At 51.6% G+C, this 19,816-nt stretch overlaps 1 protein-coding gene across 2 annotated transcripts in view; it reads right to left on the bottom strand.

The window, feature by feature from the left end:
- PEMT (phosphatidylethanolamine N-methyltransferase) overlaps window positions 1-19,611 on the bottom strand; it is a 41,405-nt gene extending 21,794 nt beyond the window's left edge. The window contains exons 1-2 of one of the 2 annotated variants that reach the window (XM_029957926.1): window positions 19,554-19,611; window positions 16,776-16,883 (exon numbers count right to left, since the gene is read on the bottom strand). In XM_029957926.1, coding sequence (XP_029813786.1) covers window positions 16,776-16,883; window positions 19,554-19,592 — 147 coding nt within the window. In that variant the 5' untranslated portion in view covers window positions 19,593-19,611. Of the gene's footprint in view, window positions 1-16,775; window positions 16,884-18,482; window positions 18,665-19,553 lie in introns of those variants that run through there. The other variant, XM_008928074.3, reaches the window with a different exon arrangement.
- Window positions 19,612-19,816: the final 205 nt, after the last annotated feature.

The following is a 19,816-nucleotide window of genomic DNA, read 5'->3' as shown; positions in this document are numbered from 1 at the left end:
GTGTGTCCTGGCGAGGTAGGGAAAGAAGCCTTTTCATTTTTCTTCCAAGTTTGGAAAGGGAGTTAATACAAGGTTTCCTGACTCACCCAAGGGTCAAAGCAATAGAAAAAAAATTTCTTTTCCAAAGCTCCCAGCCCTCTGCTTTCACTTTAGGATACTTGGTGAGTGCTGTAAGTCATTTTTTTAATGTTTCCCCCAATGCTCATTATTGAAATAAATCAGCGAGCGGATGTGGCTGCAAAGCTGGGGATGCTCTTGGGTCCCATGTTCTGCCTTTGGCAGGCCATTCCGGGGGCAGGCTCAGCTGGCTGATGTTCCCAGGGAATTGCTTCCTTCTAGACGTAAATTCGGGGCTGATTTCTACGTAACCAATCCCAGCCATCTCCCCAACCACCCGGGCAAGTGCGTAAACAAAAATGAAAGCTCCAGCACACATTCCCAGTGCCTGCCTGGATGGAAAATGGAAATGCTCTGAGTTTCCTTTTCTTTTTTTTTTCGGGCTGGCAAACCATCCCGAGGCACCTTGGGAAAGGCCACAAATAACCACTCGAAAAGCAATTTCATCCCATGAACCTGCCTCTGCAGTGATCAACGGGAAATGCTCTTTCCAGCTCCGTGTGCATGGCAGACCACGGCCTCTCATTAATATTTAGTATTTGTTTGAAGGAAATTGATTCTTTTTGTCTGCTATCCAGGGAACCTGGCTTTGGAACACACTACATTTTAATTGCTCAGTCCCAGCTCTGAATTAGAGCCTTTGTGCTCTTCCATGTGATTCCACTGCTATATCTGGCTCGCCCCAGAAATGGGCAACGAAACCAGATAACCCAAAGGCTCAGGACAAAGGGACATTTTGCATCTCGATGCAAATCAGTCATTTTATGTCCTCACACTGCCCTATTGCCATGGCATCCAAAGAAAACCGAGCAGGAGCTAGTGAATTTAGCCTTGCTGGGAGGCTGGGATGGATTAGCAGCTCCCTTCAACCAAGGAAAACTGAGGCACTGAAGGGTTAAGGCCAGTGCCTGCTTCCCAGCTCTCCCAGGAGCAGGGTAGAGGGGATGTGCAAAATCCTGGGTCTATCTGGGGAGATGCTCTGCATACTTCTAGGGATGCTCCAGCCCTGGTCAAATTGTTGGCATAAAAATATTCATTGTCCAAGTATGGGTCAGAGAGCACCTCCCGTGGGGGAAGATGTGCCCCAGTTGGCTCACAACCCGCTGAATGGGCAGGAAACTTGATATTACCCTGATTTCACCTACGAGGACCAGAGGCACCAACCTGTTCCTGTCATTAAAAATCCATTTTTGCTTTCTGATTTGCTGTAATCCCTCATTAAAGCATAGCAACATTCTCTTCTCTCTGCTATCCACTGCTTGGATGCTGGAAAACCGCCCTGCTCGCAGCTATTGCATTTACCTAAAAGATAGACCTGAGCACCCAGACTGTGGCTCTGGTGCTCCCAGGAGCAGGCAGGGAAGCAGAGCGAGCTGGAATGGAAATGCAAGCACCAGGGCTGGCTGACCTTTGCCAAATGCCAGAGGAGCCAGCCCTTCTTGCTGTCCCAAGTGACCGTGAAGGAAATGAGTGTGGCCTGACCTTACCCCTCCTAACGAAGTGTGCTCAAGCCCTGCTGCAGCCAGCAGCACTCAGTGCAGGCAATCCACTGCCAAAGTGATGTAGGGAAGCACCTACAGCACCTACAGTTGAACACCATGACTGAAAGCTCCAGCCTGGGCTCCTGTGGCCACTGAAGGCCAATGTCTGAGTGCTTGTGCCCCTCCCAGGTGAGAAAAACTCTATATTTCCAGGAGGTTGTAAACCTTAGGAGAGACGGGGGGGGGAACTGCAGGACTGGTCCTGGGGAGAATAGCACATGGCAACCCTGAGGGGTGGAGGGGGGCTGCTCCTGCAGCTCCCCTGCACAGCAGTGAGCCCCTAGCACAGGAAAAACACCAGCCAAGGCTGGCATGTGCCCATGTGCAGGCTCATCCGAAACATCGGCACACTCCGGCACCAGGCACCGGCACGGGCTTTCCGAAGGCATGTGCAGAAAATGCCCGGGGGACTGGCGTGCCACTGGCAGCAGGAACATGATTAGTAGAAGCTCTGGGCAGCGAAGGCAGGAGAAAAAGAACAGAACAAACCACGGTTTTAATTTGTACAAGCTGGTAATTATAGTTGCTATCTGTCTGAAATCTCTATTGAGTTTATTTAAATATGTTCTCCGTGAAGGCCATTCAGACAGGAATTATCAAGGTGTTGCAGCAAAGGAGATAATGCCATGCAGTTTTCAACAGATCAAGGGCTGATTAGGAGGAATTAATTAGCTGCTTAAACAGTCCTTGACTCGCTGCAGCAATTAGCCGTCACCTCCCTGCAGTCACGTTCCCGGCGCAGCAGTGCTGGCGATACAAAGCACAGAACTGCCTTCCCCGTGCTGCCCATGAGCACCAGGCCAGCCCCAGATGGAAACATGGCCCTGGGAAGGGGTCCTAAACCCACAAGGGCTTTAAACCCAGCCCATGGGCAGGGCCTGGCAGACAGGTAATGGTGTGCTGGGCTGTGGTGACCACCATGCACTCACATTGCTGGTCAGTGACTACCAACACAGGGCACACTACGGTGTCTTCCCTCCTCCAGCCTTTAGCAGGCCAGTCCCTCCAGCATTCCTCATCCACCACCTCTTCTATACTATGAACCACCAGTTCTCAGCTGTGCTTCTCCACTTGGGCCAGCAGATTATTCAGCAGTCTTTAACCCACATGCCATCGCTTGCAATCCCTTTGGCAGGATGGCAGCATCACCTCTGCCCATGTGAGCTGTCCCTCAGCCTCCCCAAAGCCCTCATCCCACCCATCCCTCTGTCCTGCCACAGCACTGCTTGCAGTCCCTTGCTGCTCACCCCCATTATTCCCAGCACAGCCCGTGGCATAGGATGCATCCACAAGGCACAAGTGAGGTGGGCACTGGCTCCAGGCCTGGCTGGGAGTGGGTGCCACAGGGCAAGCACTAAATCATGGAAAACCAACACTGCAGAGCTGCAGGCTGAGCTCTCCCAACTGCACTTTCCAGGAGGAGAGGCTGGCACTTGGGGTGACCATGAGACCACCATGAGACTACAAGTCCCTCCTGCCAGCACAGCGCCCAGAGGGAGGTGGTCACAGGCTGTCAGCTCCTGTCAGTACCCCAACGGGCTCCACTTTGTTTAGCTGCTTCCTGCCTGCACCAGGAAAAACTGCAGCAGCTCTGGACTACCTGATCCAGAGACTGAGTTATTTCTCTGAAGGTTTCTCAGGGCACAGACTCTCCATTACAGAGAGGCATGAGATGGTAATGCAGCCTGAAAGCTTTTTAGCAAGTGATTAAAGCTCTGCGAAGTTCCCCCACCAAATACTGGAGCAGCAGCTTCCAGTTCATGCAATTAAAACACTAAAGTGATATGAGAAGAGACAGGCACCGTCTTACCACAGTTTCACGTGGACTGTGAGGCAAAGCAGGTCAGAGACTGTGCCCACGCAGCTTGTAAAGGCTTTTTCATCGTAATGCCCAAGGAAAAGATGCACCCAGAGATGGTTTGACGATGAACAACAGGTGCTGGGGACAACAGGTGACAGCCTGTGCCCATGCACGAGGAGCCAGAGCAGGGCAGGGACTCCTGGCAGAGACTGGAGGCTCTGGGCAGAGGCTTTGAGGGTAGAGACCTCACAGGTTGTCCCAAGAGATGGGGATGGGCCAGCTCAGCCACAAAAGGTCTCCCCAGGATACTATACCAGCTCGTTTTTCCCCTCTCCCATTTCCCCACTGGTGCATGGCAGTAACAGCTGCCGAGCAGCAAGGCTTAGCTCATCCGTGTCTGCCAAGGGTTTTCAGTTTGGAAAGGAAAGCGCCGATTTGACGCAAGGAAGATTTTTCCATTGCCTTTCACGGGCTCTGGATGGGGCGTTTGTTGTTCATTCCAGCCAAAAGAAACAGGAGCAGGGTTTTGGAGAGACAAGGTGGTGTGTGGACTGGCTGTGCAAGGACACTGCGGTGTGGAACAGCCAGCTGGAACGGTGGGGCTGCACACCCAGGTGACAAAGAGGGAAAAGCCACACGTTTGCAGGCTCTCACAGTGGAACAGTTGGTTTGGAACGCACAAAGTGCTTCAAAAAAATGGAGAACATCCTAGGGGCTGAAGAAGAGAACTAGCTACAAGGAGAAAGCAGGGCAGGCTCCTCTCCAAAACCAAGGGACTGGCTGTGGAGCTGCAGTGCTGAGACAAACCAGCGTGACAAACCTCACTGCCTTTAAAGCCCATCACGCAAACCAGCAAGTTAAGGGGATGAAACACAAGCTGGAGTGCCTCTTCTAGTGACTCTTTTCCAATGAATGCTGCTGCCGAGGGGGTCAACAGGGTCCAGTCTGAGCACTTTGACACAGGGAGAAGAGTAAAGTGACTCCACTTCTTTAAAAGTGGAAAGATATTACAGAAACCCAGCCTGCCTCCACTAGGTTTAGCCTAAAAAAATACCCCCCCCTGCATCCATCTCCAGTGAAAGTAATTGGACTGAAAAGGCACAGGTCACCCCAGCTAACAGCCTTGAGTTGGGGAAACAAAACAAGCTGGCAGGTAAACAGATAAGGGTTTCATAAGGACTAGGTACGCTTTACCTCAAAGTTATCCCTTGAGATTACCTCCATATGAGCCTTTACCTTGAATCCACTCATGATAAACAGTTAGATAAAAAATTTCATTTCTCTAATAGTGTTTATGTGATTTGTCAAAGTAGGATCTCATCAGCAGGCTGCAACGAAAACAAGCCCCTGCTTAGCGTATGCCAAGGCAGCCCAGGTCCATGGATGTTCCATGAGCCACATCCTCTCCTCTTCAATAAAAACAAAAATGACACAGAATATGGGCTGCATTTGCTAGCAATTTCCAACACAAAATCTGAACAGTTTCTCCTCAAAGCAAAGAGCTCATGATTTATGTCCAAAGTGCTGGAAGCTGAAGGCAGGTGATTTCAATAAGCCAGAATGAGCTGTGTTAATTAATTTTGAGAGTGGGCATGGGGAGCCCTTATGAGCAGCTCCCCGAGAGTGAAGGGAAAGGGTGATGAGCTCCAGCCACAGAGAATCAGGCCCAAAACAACTCTCCCGGCCAAAAAATCCCATGGAAAAAATATTTGTGAAATAATGATTTCTCCAGAGCGCAGCACGGGATAGGGAAGGATCTTTCCAGTCCCGGCCTGGGATGTGGTGGGGATGGCCAAGCAGTGGGAGGGACTCATGGGCTGCATGAGGGAATAGGGAGCAGCTGGGACACACCCAGCTCCTCTAAACCATGAATACAACCAAATAAAACAATCTCCTGAGATTAGGGAGAGGCAGAGGCTGCCCCTACATAAGTATCTGGGGCTCTGCTGGAGCCCAGAGGGAAGGTAAGTGCTGCCAGATGAGCATCTCATGAGTAGGACGGTGAAGCATTTTGCCGGATTTCTTTTCATCTTCCATGCCCAGATGACTTGGCCCACGCTCAGCTTCCCATTGCACACAGTTCCCATCCAGAAAACCACAAACCTTGTATTTTCATACATTTTTTCTGAAGCTGGGAGCATTTTCCCTGGGTGAAACAGATCGGATTTTGCTCAGGCAGCCTGTAGCAGGCACCTTCCCAAACCAACCAGAAGCCAAGGTGTGTGTTGGTCTCGAGCGACTGAGAACATTCAGATCCATCTCACATCCTGTATTTGCTTGTTTTTTTCCCTTGTTGCTCGTACTCATGCAACCCTAAAAAAAGCAAAGCTGGGGAAGTGTCTGAAGTTTTCTACACAGCTGCTTCACCAAATCAGGCTGTCTACCCAACAGACCCACTTCCAAACAAAGCGATCCGACAATAGCACTGACGATGTTTGAACTGGCATCGATTTAGGAAGACAAGCTCTTTGCTGCACCACACTGTCAGCAAGCACTCAGTACAAATGCCACATTACAAGACAAACGTCTCTCCTTTTTTTAAGACTCCCCTTTTATTTTCTCGCCTCCGTTTCACTGCGTTATTTCCAAATTAGGCCCCGGATCCCAATGGATCACAGTGCTGAGGTCAAGTCCCTCTGAATTCTCCTCAGTGCCTTGGATTTGGTTTTAAATGTGGGGATAAAGCTTTATCTGTGTCACGAGGCATCTATTCTGCTCTTCAAAGCTTTCCAGCGTTGCTGCAAACCCCTAGTTCAAATCACTATTGTTGTTGCAAATAAGGTCAGCCTGATTAAAAACCAGTTATTCTAGCTGGAATGAAAATGGTCAATCTTCAGCAAGTGTATCCTATGTAAGAATACCCTGTTCCCGAACTGAGACAAGCCTTCACAGGTTCCAGGTAAAAGGAGATTGAGGTCATCTAACGACTCTGACATTTCTTTCAGCCTCTGATTCATTGCAAAGAGACCGTATAAAGCTATACTGCAGATGTCAGCTAAATCAGGTGCTTTTTCCTCTCCTGTATGGCCTGTATTTAGTTGCAGATACATGCCTGGGTACCAGTGTGAGCACTCAGCTCTGTCACCGTGACCCCAATCAGCTGGACCTGCAGATGTGCCACTGCCTGCAACTGAAAACTGGGGCTGAACCGCAATGTTTCAACTCGGGCAATTATTCAAGCAGCTGTGGCCCATGGGAGTGCAAATACTTTGGCTCTGTTGTCTGAAAGATTAAATCAGGAGCTCCAATTCACCCAGTGTATGAGTAAGAAGGAGCTGGCAGGAGAGAAGGGGAAGGAGAAAGGCTGAGGGGGGGTGACAGCAAACAGCAGCCTCTCCAGCACAAACACAACAGCAACCACCTGGACCTATGCAGAGGAAGATAAAGCAGCCAAGCCATCCCAGACACTGCTTGGATCTCGTGTTGGATTTGAGGGTTTTCAGGTCTGGGCATCATCTCTGCAGTTTGCTCACGTTAATAGGTTTGCTTGGATTCCAGCTCAGCCCAGCTCATTAGCCACACCGCCGAATCCCACACTAATTCTGCATCACTTCTACTGCTACAGATAAATAATAAAATTTCCTCCATGCAGGGGTTGTTTTCTTCCTCTCTCCCCCTAATGCAGGTCTGGTAGCATCTCATGTATCTGTTAATGAAGTCCATTATATCCAGAGTTTCTCAGCAAGTAAAAATTACAATCATTAGCCAGTGACTGATGAGAGACAGAAATACCATTTCTGCCCAGGCTGGCAATAACAGTACGGCAAGTACATGTCCCACATCCCGGCGAGTCGAGCCTTGCTCTCCCGTAATGTGGTACCCAATGTTCTTCATTAGCATCTCTCTTTTTGACAGAGCAAGACAGCATCCTGTGGCAGGTCACAATTACACACAACTATTAATTCAGGGAGAAACAATGACAGGTGTCGCAGAGGCACATTTTGCAGCAGGGTTGTAAAAAGATGAAGTGGAAGAGGATTAGGAACATTTTAAAGCCCTGAGACTGAAAACAAGTGGAGGCACAAGCGACAGCACAGCAGAGGAGGCATGGCCGGTTTCCTTGTACACCACTTTGTAATTTTTTTTTAAGAAGTAAAGAAACACAATTACTCTTTTGGTCACAATACCCCAGTGACCAGGACCAGCAGGCTCAGACCAGGACTTCTTGTGCCATTTGCAAACAACACACAAAGCTCAGCTTCTCCCAGAGCTGCAGGCGCTCTCTTGCTGCCCTTTTGTGAAATTAGGGTTTAATTCTCTGGAATAAGTCTGCTAATAAGGACTCCCAACACACCCATCCTCTGGACAGAGTGTACCCGCTCATGGCTCCCGCAGGAGCTGTGACAGGAGGGGGACAGGGAAGGGGGGGGAGAGAAGAAAATAAATATGCCTGACAGAGCACAAAATGCAAGAGAAATCTAATACCCCTTCGCAGAGCAGTGAGAGTTCACTGGAAAAGAGGTATTGGTTGCACTGGCTGCGCTCGGCAAGCACTGATTTCGGCTGGAGGGCCTCCTGTCCTCTCCCTGCTCGTCATATCACGTTCCACACTCTGTGTTAAGCCACCCCTGGGAACATTTCCCACGGCACTGAGGACACGCATGTTTGCGATGCTGCTGCCGTCTGGGCGGCCAACAATAGAGAGGGACAATGTGATCTTTATGTAACGCGGCGGCCGCGCTGTTCCCCTCTGCCCGGGGATGAGATGTTCAACCCGTGAGGCACAACAAGTAACAACAACCTGAAGGGTTAAACACAACCACCGAACCCCTCGGCCTTGCTGGGGTTGGTGCTGGGGTTCCTCCGGGTGTGGGTGGGTGTCACCACGTGCCCTGTTGTAGCTGTTCAGTGCAAGAAACAAAACCCAAAAGCCAGGTGAACAGTCATCTTCAGACCCTGTGATCTACGGCCCAGGGGAGCTCCTTCTCCCTTCTGCAGCCTCAAAGCCCAATCCAGGGATGCAGACACAAGCCCTGCATCCAGTGCTCAAACCCTCTCACGGTCCTTTGCTCCACAAATTTCTACCAGAGTCCTTACACAGAGGTGGATGAAGGAGGCTGAGCAAGTCCTTTCAGCTATGATCCTCTCGCATCTGCAGCAGGTACCAAAGCTTAATGGCTACAGGAAGAAAAGCAATGTTCCTGATTTGGGCAATACACTCGCTTTGGCTTCTGAGAACATCAATCTCTGGAAAATGATTGTACAACAAAATCTCGAAATGAAACGAATTCATTGCTGCTCTCCAGCCTTGGGAATGAAATGAGTAAGTCTGCAGTCATTACAACAATGTCCTGGTAAAAATAAACAGGAAAAGGCACTTAGTAGGAATGCTTCATAGTTAAAAATACTGTATCTCGTCTGAGGTCATTCTGGTTTTTTTATAGGAACAAGCACGCATGCCTCAAGGTGATCTGATTTGATATTACTTCAGTCCTGTTAACGGGTGTACACTGCAGTCACAGACAGATGGAAAAGTTCTTTTCCCCAGTTCAAAGTCCTCCCTGAGATTTTGCAGATTGAGCATCTGCTGTTGGGCTCACACTTCTGAGGAAAGAGGCAGGAACTGGAACACCTGGCTACGTGGGGGCATTTGGGAGTCTGTCTTCTCTTAACCCAAGAAGACTGATGAGGAGGGTGCTTTCTATCTTAGAGGGGTATTTCTATAGCAAAGAAGAGGTTTGAGCCAGAGGGGGTCGTGCTGAACAGCAGGTAGGCACAGAGATGATGCTGGACAAAGGGCAGGAGGCGAGAAAAGTGGGCAGAAGGAGTACTGTAAAGGATCATAAAAGCTGCATGCACACTTTCCTTCCCTGAAAATGTCTTTGTGCTTTTATGGCAAGGAGCTGCTACAATTACAGCTTCTTTTATAAGCGAAGCAGAAACCAGATAACGAGCAAACCTCCCACCGCACAAAGGAGGTGACGAAGGTGTTCCGGGAGCCCTGACGGCCAGGCTTCCCCACAACAGCCAAAAGCACAGAAAATTGCTAAAACCCATCTCTATTTCACCCTCTTCAGGGGTGTGAGCTGTTCATAGCCTTTTTCTTCTCCAAAGCACACCAAAAATGAATGTGCCTACACAGACAGCGAGTGAAAACCCTTCAGCCAGACAAAGCAGCACCTTGCACATCCCAACCCGCAGAACAAGCCCACGGCTGCATCATCCTTGCTCTGGGGGAGTGAAGAGAGGGAACAAAAAAGGTTCTACAAGGAAAAAAAGCCAAACAAGATATTGTCCAATCCAGATGAGTAGATACTGTACCACGGTGGGTCACAATTTCCATGATGTACGGGAAAATCAAGAGCTCCCACCAGCCTTCCTCTCCCTGACACTAACATCTGCTGGGAGATCAGGGGAGTTTGATGAAGCCACGTGCAGATGCACAGACAGGCCTGGGGTTTCCAGCTTTTCTGGCAACCAAATTTTTAATTTCCTAAGAAAGTCACCCCTCATTCCTGCATGGGAGCAAGCACAGAAGTTCAGATGGCTTGGTAGGAAAAAGGAAAATCAGGCAGTGGCTCCACAGCCCTTCCCTTGGTTTGGGACACAGGGGTTTTAAAGCCTTAGAAAGGGCAATATAAGGCAACCCAGGGGGCTGCACATACTTATTTGCTTTAACAGAGATGAGGCTCCCAATATTTACTAAGAACCAGCCTCCAACAAGCGCTGCTGTGATCAGAGTGCTAAACTATCTTGTTTCACACTCAGGAGAGCAGGGATGTGGGATGCTCCTGCCAAGAACCATTTCCAGCAGCTCTTGTCATTGGGGACATCATATAGGTGGAAAAGAGAAGGAGGGTTTTGCTTTACTGATTTACTAATCTACCTTTTTAACCATTTGCTGCTGCCATGTAAGCAACTGGAGGAGAGGGTCACCTCAGAGTTCATCAGTGGGGGGGAAATAGAGAAAACAAGGTGGCATTTTCTTTGGGGTGCCAAACCTGTGTGCCACCACGCTGCCACAAGCTGGATCCCAATGTCTCCCTCCACATGAGTCTCCAGACGTGCAGGAGATCCAACTGCATTGTGACGGGAGTGTGGCAGCGGGGCTTACAGGAATAACCTCCCAGGAGCACCCAGCAGACTGCATGTCTCTGCATTTCTTCGTCAAGACAGCCTATTTTGGGAGATCCCATCCTTCTGGGAACTGGGTAGGCTTCTGCAAAACAGTCTGTGCCACGGCACAGCTGGAGAACAGCCGGCTCACGTCTGTGACTGTGGCAGGCACACAACACGGGAAGTCCCTGTCCGGCCCCTGGATTGCTGATGTCCCAGGGATGGCAGTGGGCTTCTCCCCTCAGGGATCCAGCAGCTCCCAGTCCCCAGGCTACGCACAAACACTGCCAAAGCCCAGGACCACGTGGGAGGACCCAATATCTTCCATGACTCCTGGTCTGGGTAGATCATATCACTTTCTTTTTTGCCTCCAGCTGCATTTTTTGCCTTGTCCCGTGAGAAGCAGGTGGTCACAGACTTGCCATTTCATAGACTAATATCTCTGATCAGCACCTCATCAGCAGGTGAAAGGGTTTAGCAGCAGGACAGCAGGATAGGAATAGCATGGGATAGAGAAGAAAGGGCCTCTTCCAGCTTCCAGGGTCTACAGGTAATCCTTTGATGCATATGGAAACAAGACTCTTGGCTTAAATAAATTTTTTTCATCTTTTGTGTACGTGTGCTGAGCTACTCCAGCAGTGCTGCCAGCAGCCTGCAGTTTATTTTTAAAACACTAAACAAGAGAAGTCCAGTACATACAACAAAGACCCTGGGTTTTCAGAGAAGCATTCTGCAGATGCTAAAAAAAGGAGGTTGTTTTTCGGGTCAGCTGTGAGGTGAGAGACAGATTCTGACCTTGGTTTTGAGAAACGCTGAGCAGGCACGTCGCACACCAGCTGGATCCCAAATTCATGCTAGGAATAGGCACAGAAACAGCTCAGCTGACCAAGCACAGCCTGTCTTGGCAGGTACCTGTGCACAGTGGGTGGGCAGCTGTTGGAATGATTGCCACCACCTTGCCTAGAGTCCCAAGGGCCGAGACCGTGCCTGGCTCAACACACAGATGAAGCATCTCAGCTCACAGCTGCCTGGCCAGGCTGGGCTCCACGATTTCCCCCACCTCAGGCAGCTCAGCCTGCAAGGACATCATGAAAATATATTGCACAACTTCTTCAAGAGGATTTAGATGAAAACATCACCACCTCCAGATGGGAGGCTGCGGGAAGCAGTGCTGGGACGAAGGATGTGGCTCTCCCTCAAGGTGCCAGTGCTCCTAATTGTGCCACTCCAGCCAGCACACTGGAGGGTGCGACCCAGTTTTGGTGTTTGTTATGTGGCTCACAGCAGTGTCAACACACTGGAAAAGCTAAATTTAGGAGACAAACAGGGCTGGTGGTGTTACACACCCAGCCAGGACTTGCTCTGTTATAAGACAGCTGGAGAATCGATGCCATCCGCGAACCACACGCGAAGCCCTCGCTGCCTGAGTGAAAGCGTTACCAAGTCACTTGGAATAAAATTGCCACTAAATGCTGTTTGGGAGACAGAAAAAAAAAAAAAAAGGCTAATCCTCACTCTTTCTCAGCCATTGTAGGAAATGAAAACGGCTATTGCTGCCTGGTAGAGAGTCCAATTATGAATAATGTGCGTTCTCTCCCTGCACAAAGGATGAAAGGCATCAGAGCTGGTGGTGACATTTTAAGACCGGAGATGTAAGAGCGAATCTGAGCCTCGTTGCAAGCCCAGCTTTACCCCAATAAAGAAACACTTTCTGCAGTCAATTGCCTTGTAGCATAGCTTGAAGCCCCGCTATTGATCTAGCATCTGTTATAAGCAGATAATCATCGCCACTGTGCCGCGGCTTCTATGATGGGGTCTAAAAGCACTTTCCAGAAGCTGGCTGAGGGCTGTTTTCTGCTCTCCCCACGGTTGCAGGCAGGCAGAGGTTTGCGGGGGAGCCCACAAAAATCTCGCAGGCTTACAGAATTTGAAGGCCAGAAAAAAACATTAAACTACCCCCAACTCATTCATCTCCCAGCGCTGTAAACTTCAGCTAACTGAGGTGTACTCCCTGCTGCCATCTCAGCCCTCATGCAGCTATTCCATACCCTGCAATTTCCTTTCCCCAGTGAGGTGCTGACACACCACCATCAAACTACTGCTCAATCCTTCCCTTCTGTAAGACAGGCAGTGAGAGTTGCTGAAATCCCACAGCATCAGGCTTTTTTCTCCTGTCCTAAAAAGGTTACTCAGAGTTTCAGTTCTCAGTTCTCACTGAGGTCTGAATCCCAGCAACTTCCGAGCTTCCAGCTGCTTCCCAGCAGCGTGGGGAGATTTGGGGCCAGGCACCTTCCTCCGAGTTTAGCAAGAAGTGGTCAGAGGTAGGTGAAATCAGGCTGCCAGTGTCTGCAATCTCTCCCCTCCCCACCAGCACAAGCACTTCTTACCCACTTGGCAGATTCCTCCAATCTCCAAAGAAGGAGAAAAGGATGGGAAATTAAAAATAAATTAACCAAGAGGTACACATCCATCAGGAGCCAGGCGTTGTCAGCCCAGGTCCCTGTGCAGCTACTACTTCTTTAATCAAAACCTCATGCAGCTTAAACGCTTGACAGAGGTCTAGAACAGAGATCTTGCTACCCTGAACAGGAAAAGCTGCAACCTTGAAGAATAAAATCGCTGTCTGACGGGGTCTGTGTTCTTTAAAATCATGCTAAATTACGCCAAGCCTGTTCCTAACTGTGACATTTGGGGTTTCACCCTGCAGATTCCTGTGAGACACACGGGTGTCTCGAGGGGGTGACCGGAGGTGACGGGAGGAGCGAGCTCTGGGGCGGCAGCTGAAGATGAGCCATTTCTAAATCGGTCCCTGACGCCAGACCTAAATTTTTAAGAGGCTCAAATCAGGAAAAGATTGCTGATGGATGCACTTCCCACTTAAAACTCACTTGCGTGGTGATGGACGTCAGACTAGTGGCCTCATGGCTATGCCTGGTTGCTATTGAGAGTGACAGAAACCTTCCAGCTTTCTGGAAAGTCCCCTTGTGAAAAGGCTCAGCCAGCTCTTTAAAGCCTCCTGCGTGCAGGTTATCTGCCTCTCCTGACTTGAAAATATTTGTCCCTGAGGAGCTGTTATTTAATACCTTCCTTAGTTACCAAGGGATGGGAAGCTTCTCCCATGGTTCTGTGGCTTTCCAAACACAGATGGGATTTATTGAAGTTCCTGCTGCTCTGGCCTCATTAACGTTTTATGGCACAGCTCCAGAGATGTGCCTGCTCCTTGCCGGGTGCCCCTCTACAGCCCCACAGTACCTCAAGTCTCCCAGCTGCACAAAACATCCTTGGGGAGTTTGAAGTGATTTCATTCCCAAAACAGCTCCACTGCTGCCTTTTGGGACCTCACCTGTGTTCCTGCCTCATGCAGGACCACGGCTCCCAGTAGCTCCTTTCATAACAGCCACGGTGGGTGGGAAAGCAGAGACAGTATGAGGAGGAGAGGGGAGAAGAAAAAGGGAAAAAACAGAGAATAGTGCAGGAACACATCCAAGCTGTGCTGTGGCAAACATAACCTGAGGGCTGCCCAGGCAAGGATGGGATTTTAACATATACAGAGGACATGGAAGCAGAAGAAGGGGTGCAAGCCCTGAGTTTGGTGGGGAAATGCAGTGGGCAGCCCTGGGGAGACACTTGTGGTAGCCTCCTACACATGCCCACAGGGAGGAGGGTGGGAACTGGGAGTCCCAAGGCCTTTTTGGAATAGCTTGTCTCCCCTGTGGAGAACAGGAGGGAGCATCAGCACAATCCAGCTGGAGTCTGCAAATTGCCCCACTTAGGCTCTGGTCCTTGAAATTGCTCTCTTAGCCAAAGTATATCCATTGACCTGACAAGCATCAGGTTTTTCTCTGGAGCCACGCTCCTCCACAGCCTCCAGAGTTCGTGCTTCATCCCCAAACTCTGCAGGTTTAGTCCCAGAGAAACATGCCTGGTGCTTACTAGGCCACCCTGGTGTGCTGGAGGCCTTGATATGCACCTCTCCATGATCCAAGCACCGCATGGAGCCAGGGTTTCCCCACCACATATTTATTCAGAGGCACTGCATAGCAAGGACAACCCGGAGCCAAACTTTGGAAGAGGCAGACCTGGCTGGAGTTCAGCAGAAACAGGGAATTAAGACACTGAACTAAATCAATCCATCCCCACCCAATTTCTATCCAAATCAGGAATTTCATGCACAGGAGGGATTTTGAGCATGGTCCCACATTACTTATTGAGCAGAGAGAGCAGAGAGTGCTTGGCACTGTGCAGAAATCCAGTCTTTGCACTTAAGCTCTTGGAAACCCAGAGTAATTCAGATGCAGAAGAGATCTCAGCTGCTGGGAAGGAACCCAAACAGCCAGGGACAGAGGGAGCCTGTGCAGGGATGTAGGGAAAGAAAGAGCTGCTGGCTGGGTGCAGGCAGGGGACACTGATCACATGGAAAAAAGGACGAGGAGGAGGTAAAGGAAGCAGGTCAGAGAAAATCAGGGATGTCTGGGGCCACTCTTGCTGAAATGTACCCAACACTGGGGGCTTGTTTAGGGCTGCAGTACCCACAGATCCCCTGCAAGAGCCTTCCAGAAGTGCCTGATGTGAGCCACACACTGTGACTGAAAACTCGAGGGAGATGTTCCGGTGCTTGGGCAGAGCACAGAGGTGTGGAGGCCCAGGGACTGTGAGATCCACCCAGCCTGGTACAGCAAAGGACACACGGAACGCCACGCTCACCTCCCCAGAGCTTCCCCCAACACCCAGCTCCGGCTGCTCACTCAAACCCACGCCGAGATGCCTCCTGCTCCCAGACCCAGCCTTGCACGTCTGGCTTGGAGTGCCACCTGCTGCCAACGGCACCGCTCTCCAGTCACCGGGAGGGGACAACAGCAACGCGGAGCAACGAACTTCCTGCTGTTACATCAGTTTTCCCTGTCCTTTAACAGCAGCCAAACTCCTGAGCCAAAAAGCAACGCTATTTCCCAAGCTGCAGGCGTCCCACGAGTCGCAGGCGTAGCAGCAGATGCTAATAAAGTACTTTTTTCTTTCTCTTTCATGCAGTTTTTTTTGCCAGAGCCAGTTTCTCCCCCCAGAGACCACATCCTGAATCTTCTTGTTCATTGATTCTTTATGCTAAATGATGACTCCGCAGTCGAAATAATGTGGCATATTCCAGCTCGCATTTCAGACACCGTGAGACTTTTTAATAACGAGTTGCATGAAAAATTAGGGAGGCTGCAACAAAGAGCTCCGACAGAGGTTTCCAAAGTGACTCACAGCCAGGAGAGCCTCGCTTTTCCAAAGCCCAGCGTGAGACAATCTCAAGAGCCCCCTCGCCCAGAGAGAGATGAGTCCTCCCCCTCTGGAAAAATAAGGCCTCTTTAAGGAGAATTCTCCAGGGAGAGAATCCCTGTCAGGAGGTTTGGTGGGCAGATTTCGGAATCGTGGCTGAAAAGACATCCCATTCCCATGAGTGCTGGCAGGGACATTTCACCCCATACTTCAGCTGTGCTGCTGAGGGTGCTGTGGGGTGAGAGTCCCCTCATCCTGCAGCCAGCCTGCCCAAAGCTTCTCCCTGCTTGGCACATTGGCTCTGCAATGCTCAGAAACAGGGCCAGCAATGACTCCTCCTGCTCTTGCAGGGAGGCAGCAAACCACAGTGGTACAGGGCAGTGGACACTCTTCCAGCCATGGTTCCCAGAGCACTGTGGCCTCCACAGACACAGTGAACACAACCCGAGCACAGGTACCCTGCTCCCGTTGGGGCTGGCTTGCTGCCAACCCTGCAGCTCTTTGCCAGGCTTTGCAGCATGGTGGAGGAGGAATTTTTTTTCAGGTTAACTTTTGGCTGAGTGTTTTTCCTTCCTTCCATCCACACAAACAGCTGCCAACATATTTCAAGGGGAAGCAGCGGGCAATGTACACAGTGCAGCCCCCCTGAGGGGGGTCAATGCTGTTTATGCTCAGTCCCAGTGGTGACCAGTGCATGAAGGACGGGTTTGATTGCTCTCCCCCCTCTCCCAAGCTCAGCTCCTAATTCCTGCTGCATCCTGTGCTGGCTCCCACCTTCACCTCCTCTGTGACATCCCTCATGGTCACCTCCAGCCCCAGGAGCTCACTCTGCAGCACAGCTCCTTGCTCACCCACCTCTAATGTCTAATGGAGCACCATTCCCCCCACTCAGCCCATCAGACTTCCCCAAAAGAGGTTTCTCCTCCAAAAGTGCATCCCAAAGGAAGCTGGGAAAGGAAGGCTGAGAGTGAAGGAGCAGCTGGAGTGCAGGCAGCTCTTACCACATTCCAGAAGAGTGGGTTGAAGACGATGGAGAGCACAGCCACAATGAAGCCAGTGTCAGTCACATCCACGTAGCCAAAGAGCCGTGCCATGGCTGCCACATCCACCTGGGGAAGGAGAGATGGTTACTGGAGTGCAGGTTCCCATGGGACACTGGCCATTACACCCAAACATGGGGCACTTCACCTCAAATCAAACCCATCAGCTGCCCCAAGAGTGGATGAATCTTCTAATGGCCCAAAGCAACATGTTACAGCTTGCAAAGCACTGTGTCAGGGTGCAAAGCCCAGTAGGAGAATGAAGGCTCTTCCAAGCCATTCCCCAAAAACCCCAGGGACACTGGGCTCTCTGGGAGCCCCACACTCACAGCAGTGCCCAGAAGGACATGGGCACTGCAATGACACTGCTGCTCTCGCTTTGCTGCTCACAAAGTCTCACAAGTCTCACAGAGCAGCTGCCAACCCAAGTATGTTTCAGGAAAGGGAGCACTGTCCACAGCACCTCGGTGTCCCTGCGGACAGAGAACTGCCCCAGGGATGCTGGTCTGCATGGAAACTCCAAGCAATGAACTGTGTCAGCCTTAAACTTGTCTTCCATGAAAGAATAGTGATGTAAACCCCTTCCACAGCGAGGGGGATGCATTTGCATTGTAAGAAGCTGCAAAAGAATTTCCTGTCTTAATGACAACAAAAAACCCTTAAAATTCACTGTTCTCCTTATAAGAAAGAGCTTTTTTTCCCAGGATGGCTCCTGACATTGTCAGCATTTTTTACATGCAGTAAGCCATGCTGCTTCTCCCTCCTCACTCCCTCTCCCTGTGCTGCTATTTGATGAAAGACAGCCAGGGCCTTTTTTTTTGCCAAAAACTTTGAAAACAAAAGACAAAACAGCCCAGCCCAAGCTCTTTCCTCGCTTGAAACAAAATCAAAGACAACACTGAGACATGGAAGGTTTTTGCTTCCCCAACACAGCTGTGTTTGCAAGTCCTTTGGATGCCAGGGGACAGAATGGCTCGAAAAGGCACCACCTCGCCCATCCGGGAGAGAAATTCCCACTGGCTCCTCAAAGGCTCTTGGAAAGAACCAGAGCCACAGTATGATTCACGGAGAGGGGCTGGTAAGCACAGCACTGCTCCTAGCCCAAAGAAAAGGCTGTGGGAATAGCTCCCGTGCTGGCCCAGGGCACATCCAGTCACTCCAAGTGCCTCCTGCCCAGCCATGACCACCCACAGTGCAAAGTGCAGGAGAAAAGGCTGTACAGCCACGGGGAAAGGGGGGATCTTTATGGGGGTCCACAGCCTCCTTCAAACCACTACCACCAGCCCAGCTCCCCCGGGCTTCTTCATCTGAGCCCTGGGGACAAGGGTGCTGGTGAGAAACGATGGGAACAGCCCCCAGGGCCTGATCCTGACCCGTCTCCCCCTGTTCCCACACTTGCCAGCCTCTCCTCCCCTCCCTTCACCCCCGAGCAGCCCTTTCCCACCAAACCCTGTCCCTTCAAACTGTCAAGCCGTAACCCAAGCACCCAGACAGCTGCTGGCACTGGGGCCGAACTGTCTAATCCTGCTTCAATTGCAATCCTGCAGGACCAGGACAGCTTCTTTCCTCTCGTTTTGTACGGTGCCGAGCACACCGCCAGCACGGGCTGAACAAAAGCTTCTTGACCTACTAACTCCCGGCTGGCAACATCGTTAACATTGCACTCACCTTCTTTTCTGCTCCTCAACAACCAAATTCGCGGCTGCTGCCAGCGGGAGGCAGATTGGCCTGTGCCTGGTGTGTGCTTTTCGGGATAAAAGGGGAGCCCTAATGGGATGAGCTGTCTCTGCGAGCTGCCGGGACAGCCACGTAACAGGCACAGAACATTCAACTTTGCCCCCTCCTCCCCGACGAGAATCAATGACCGTGGCAGGCACTGCCCGCTTGTCCACAGCCTCAAAGTCAGGGAGGGTGAGAGCAGCACGGGCACCTCGGTGAGAGATATATGGGCACCTGAGAGATATATGGGTATCTGGGTGAGAGATAAATGGGCACCTAGGTGAGAGATACATAGGTACCTGAGTGAGAGATATATGGGTACCTGGGTGGGAGCTGCACAGGCGCTCACATGAGCGCTGCATGGGCACCTGGGTGAGAGATAAATGGGCAGCTGGGTAAGAGATAAATGGGAACCTGGGTGAGAGAGAAATGGGCCCCTGGGTGAGAGAGAAATGGGCCCCTGGGTGAGAGAGAAATGGGCCCCTGGGTGAGAGCTGCACAGGCATTCAAACAAGACCTGCAGGGGCATATATGGGTGATAGCTGTACAGGCATCCAAACGAGCTTCACAGGCACCTGGGTGAGAGCAGCACAAGCACCTGGGCAAGAGCTGCATAGACACCCAGGTGAGACCTGCATGGGAACCCAAACGAAAGCTGCACGGGCACCTGGCTGAGAACAGCACAGACAGCCAAACAAGAGCTGCACGGGCCCCCGCCTAAGCCATCACGGCCTCCCGCGCGGTGCCGGTGCTGTCCTTGCTGCGCGGCCGGAGCGCGGCTTGGGCGGAACCGGGCTGGGGAGGGCGACGTGGGGCAGCCTGGTGCACCGAGGCACCGGGCACCGTGAAAGCGCCCCGGCCTGCTGCGCCTGCGGCACAAACTCCGCGGGTTATTCCCAGCGGATCCGCCGATGCCCGCGGCTGGCACCGGCGGGGGAGGAAAGGGGGGGGGCAGGAATCCACCCACCGGTGCTCCTCCCGGGGCCGCCCTCGCGCCCGCCTCGCGGCCCGCTCGGTAACCTGGCCGTAGTCGCAGGCTCGCCCAGCCCCTCGCAGCATTCCCGCGGGAAGCGCCGGGCCCCGCCGCCGCCGCTCCTCCGCCGCCCCCGCGCCCGGCCCGGGCCGCCCCGCCATGGCCGCGGGCCACGAGCGCGGGTCCCGCCGAGGCGCTGCCCGAGCTGCGTTCCCCGCCTCCCCGGCGAGGAGCCGCGCGGGCCCGGGGCCTGACGGGTACGGGCACGACGCGCTGAGCTCTGCCTCCTGCCGCGGGTAATGCGGGAGCG

Source organism: Manacus vitellinus, unplaced genomic scaffold, assembly GCF_001715985.3.
Source record: "Manacus vitellinus isolate BGI_N305 unplaced genomic scaffold, ASM171598v3 scaffold_12_pilon, whole genome shotgun sequence".
NCBI lineage: Eukaryota > Metazoa > Chordata > Aves > Passeriformes > Pipridae > Manacus > Manacus vitellinus.
The sequence above is the reverse complement of the archived record's forward strand: the minus strand, read 5'-3'. Positions and strand labels throughout refer to the sequence as shown.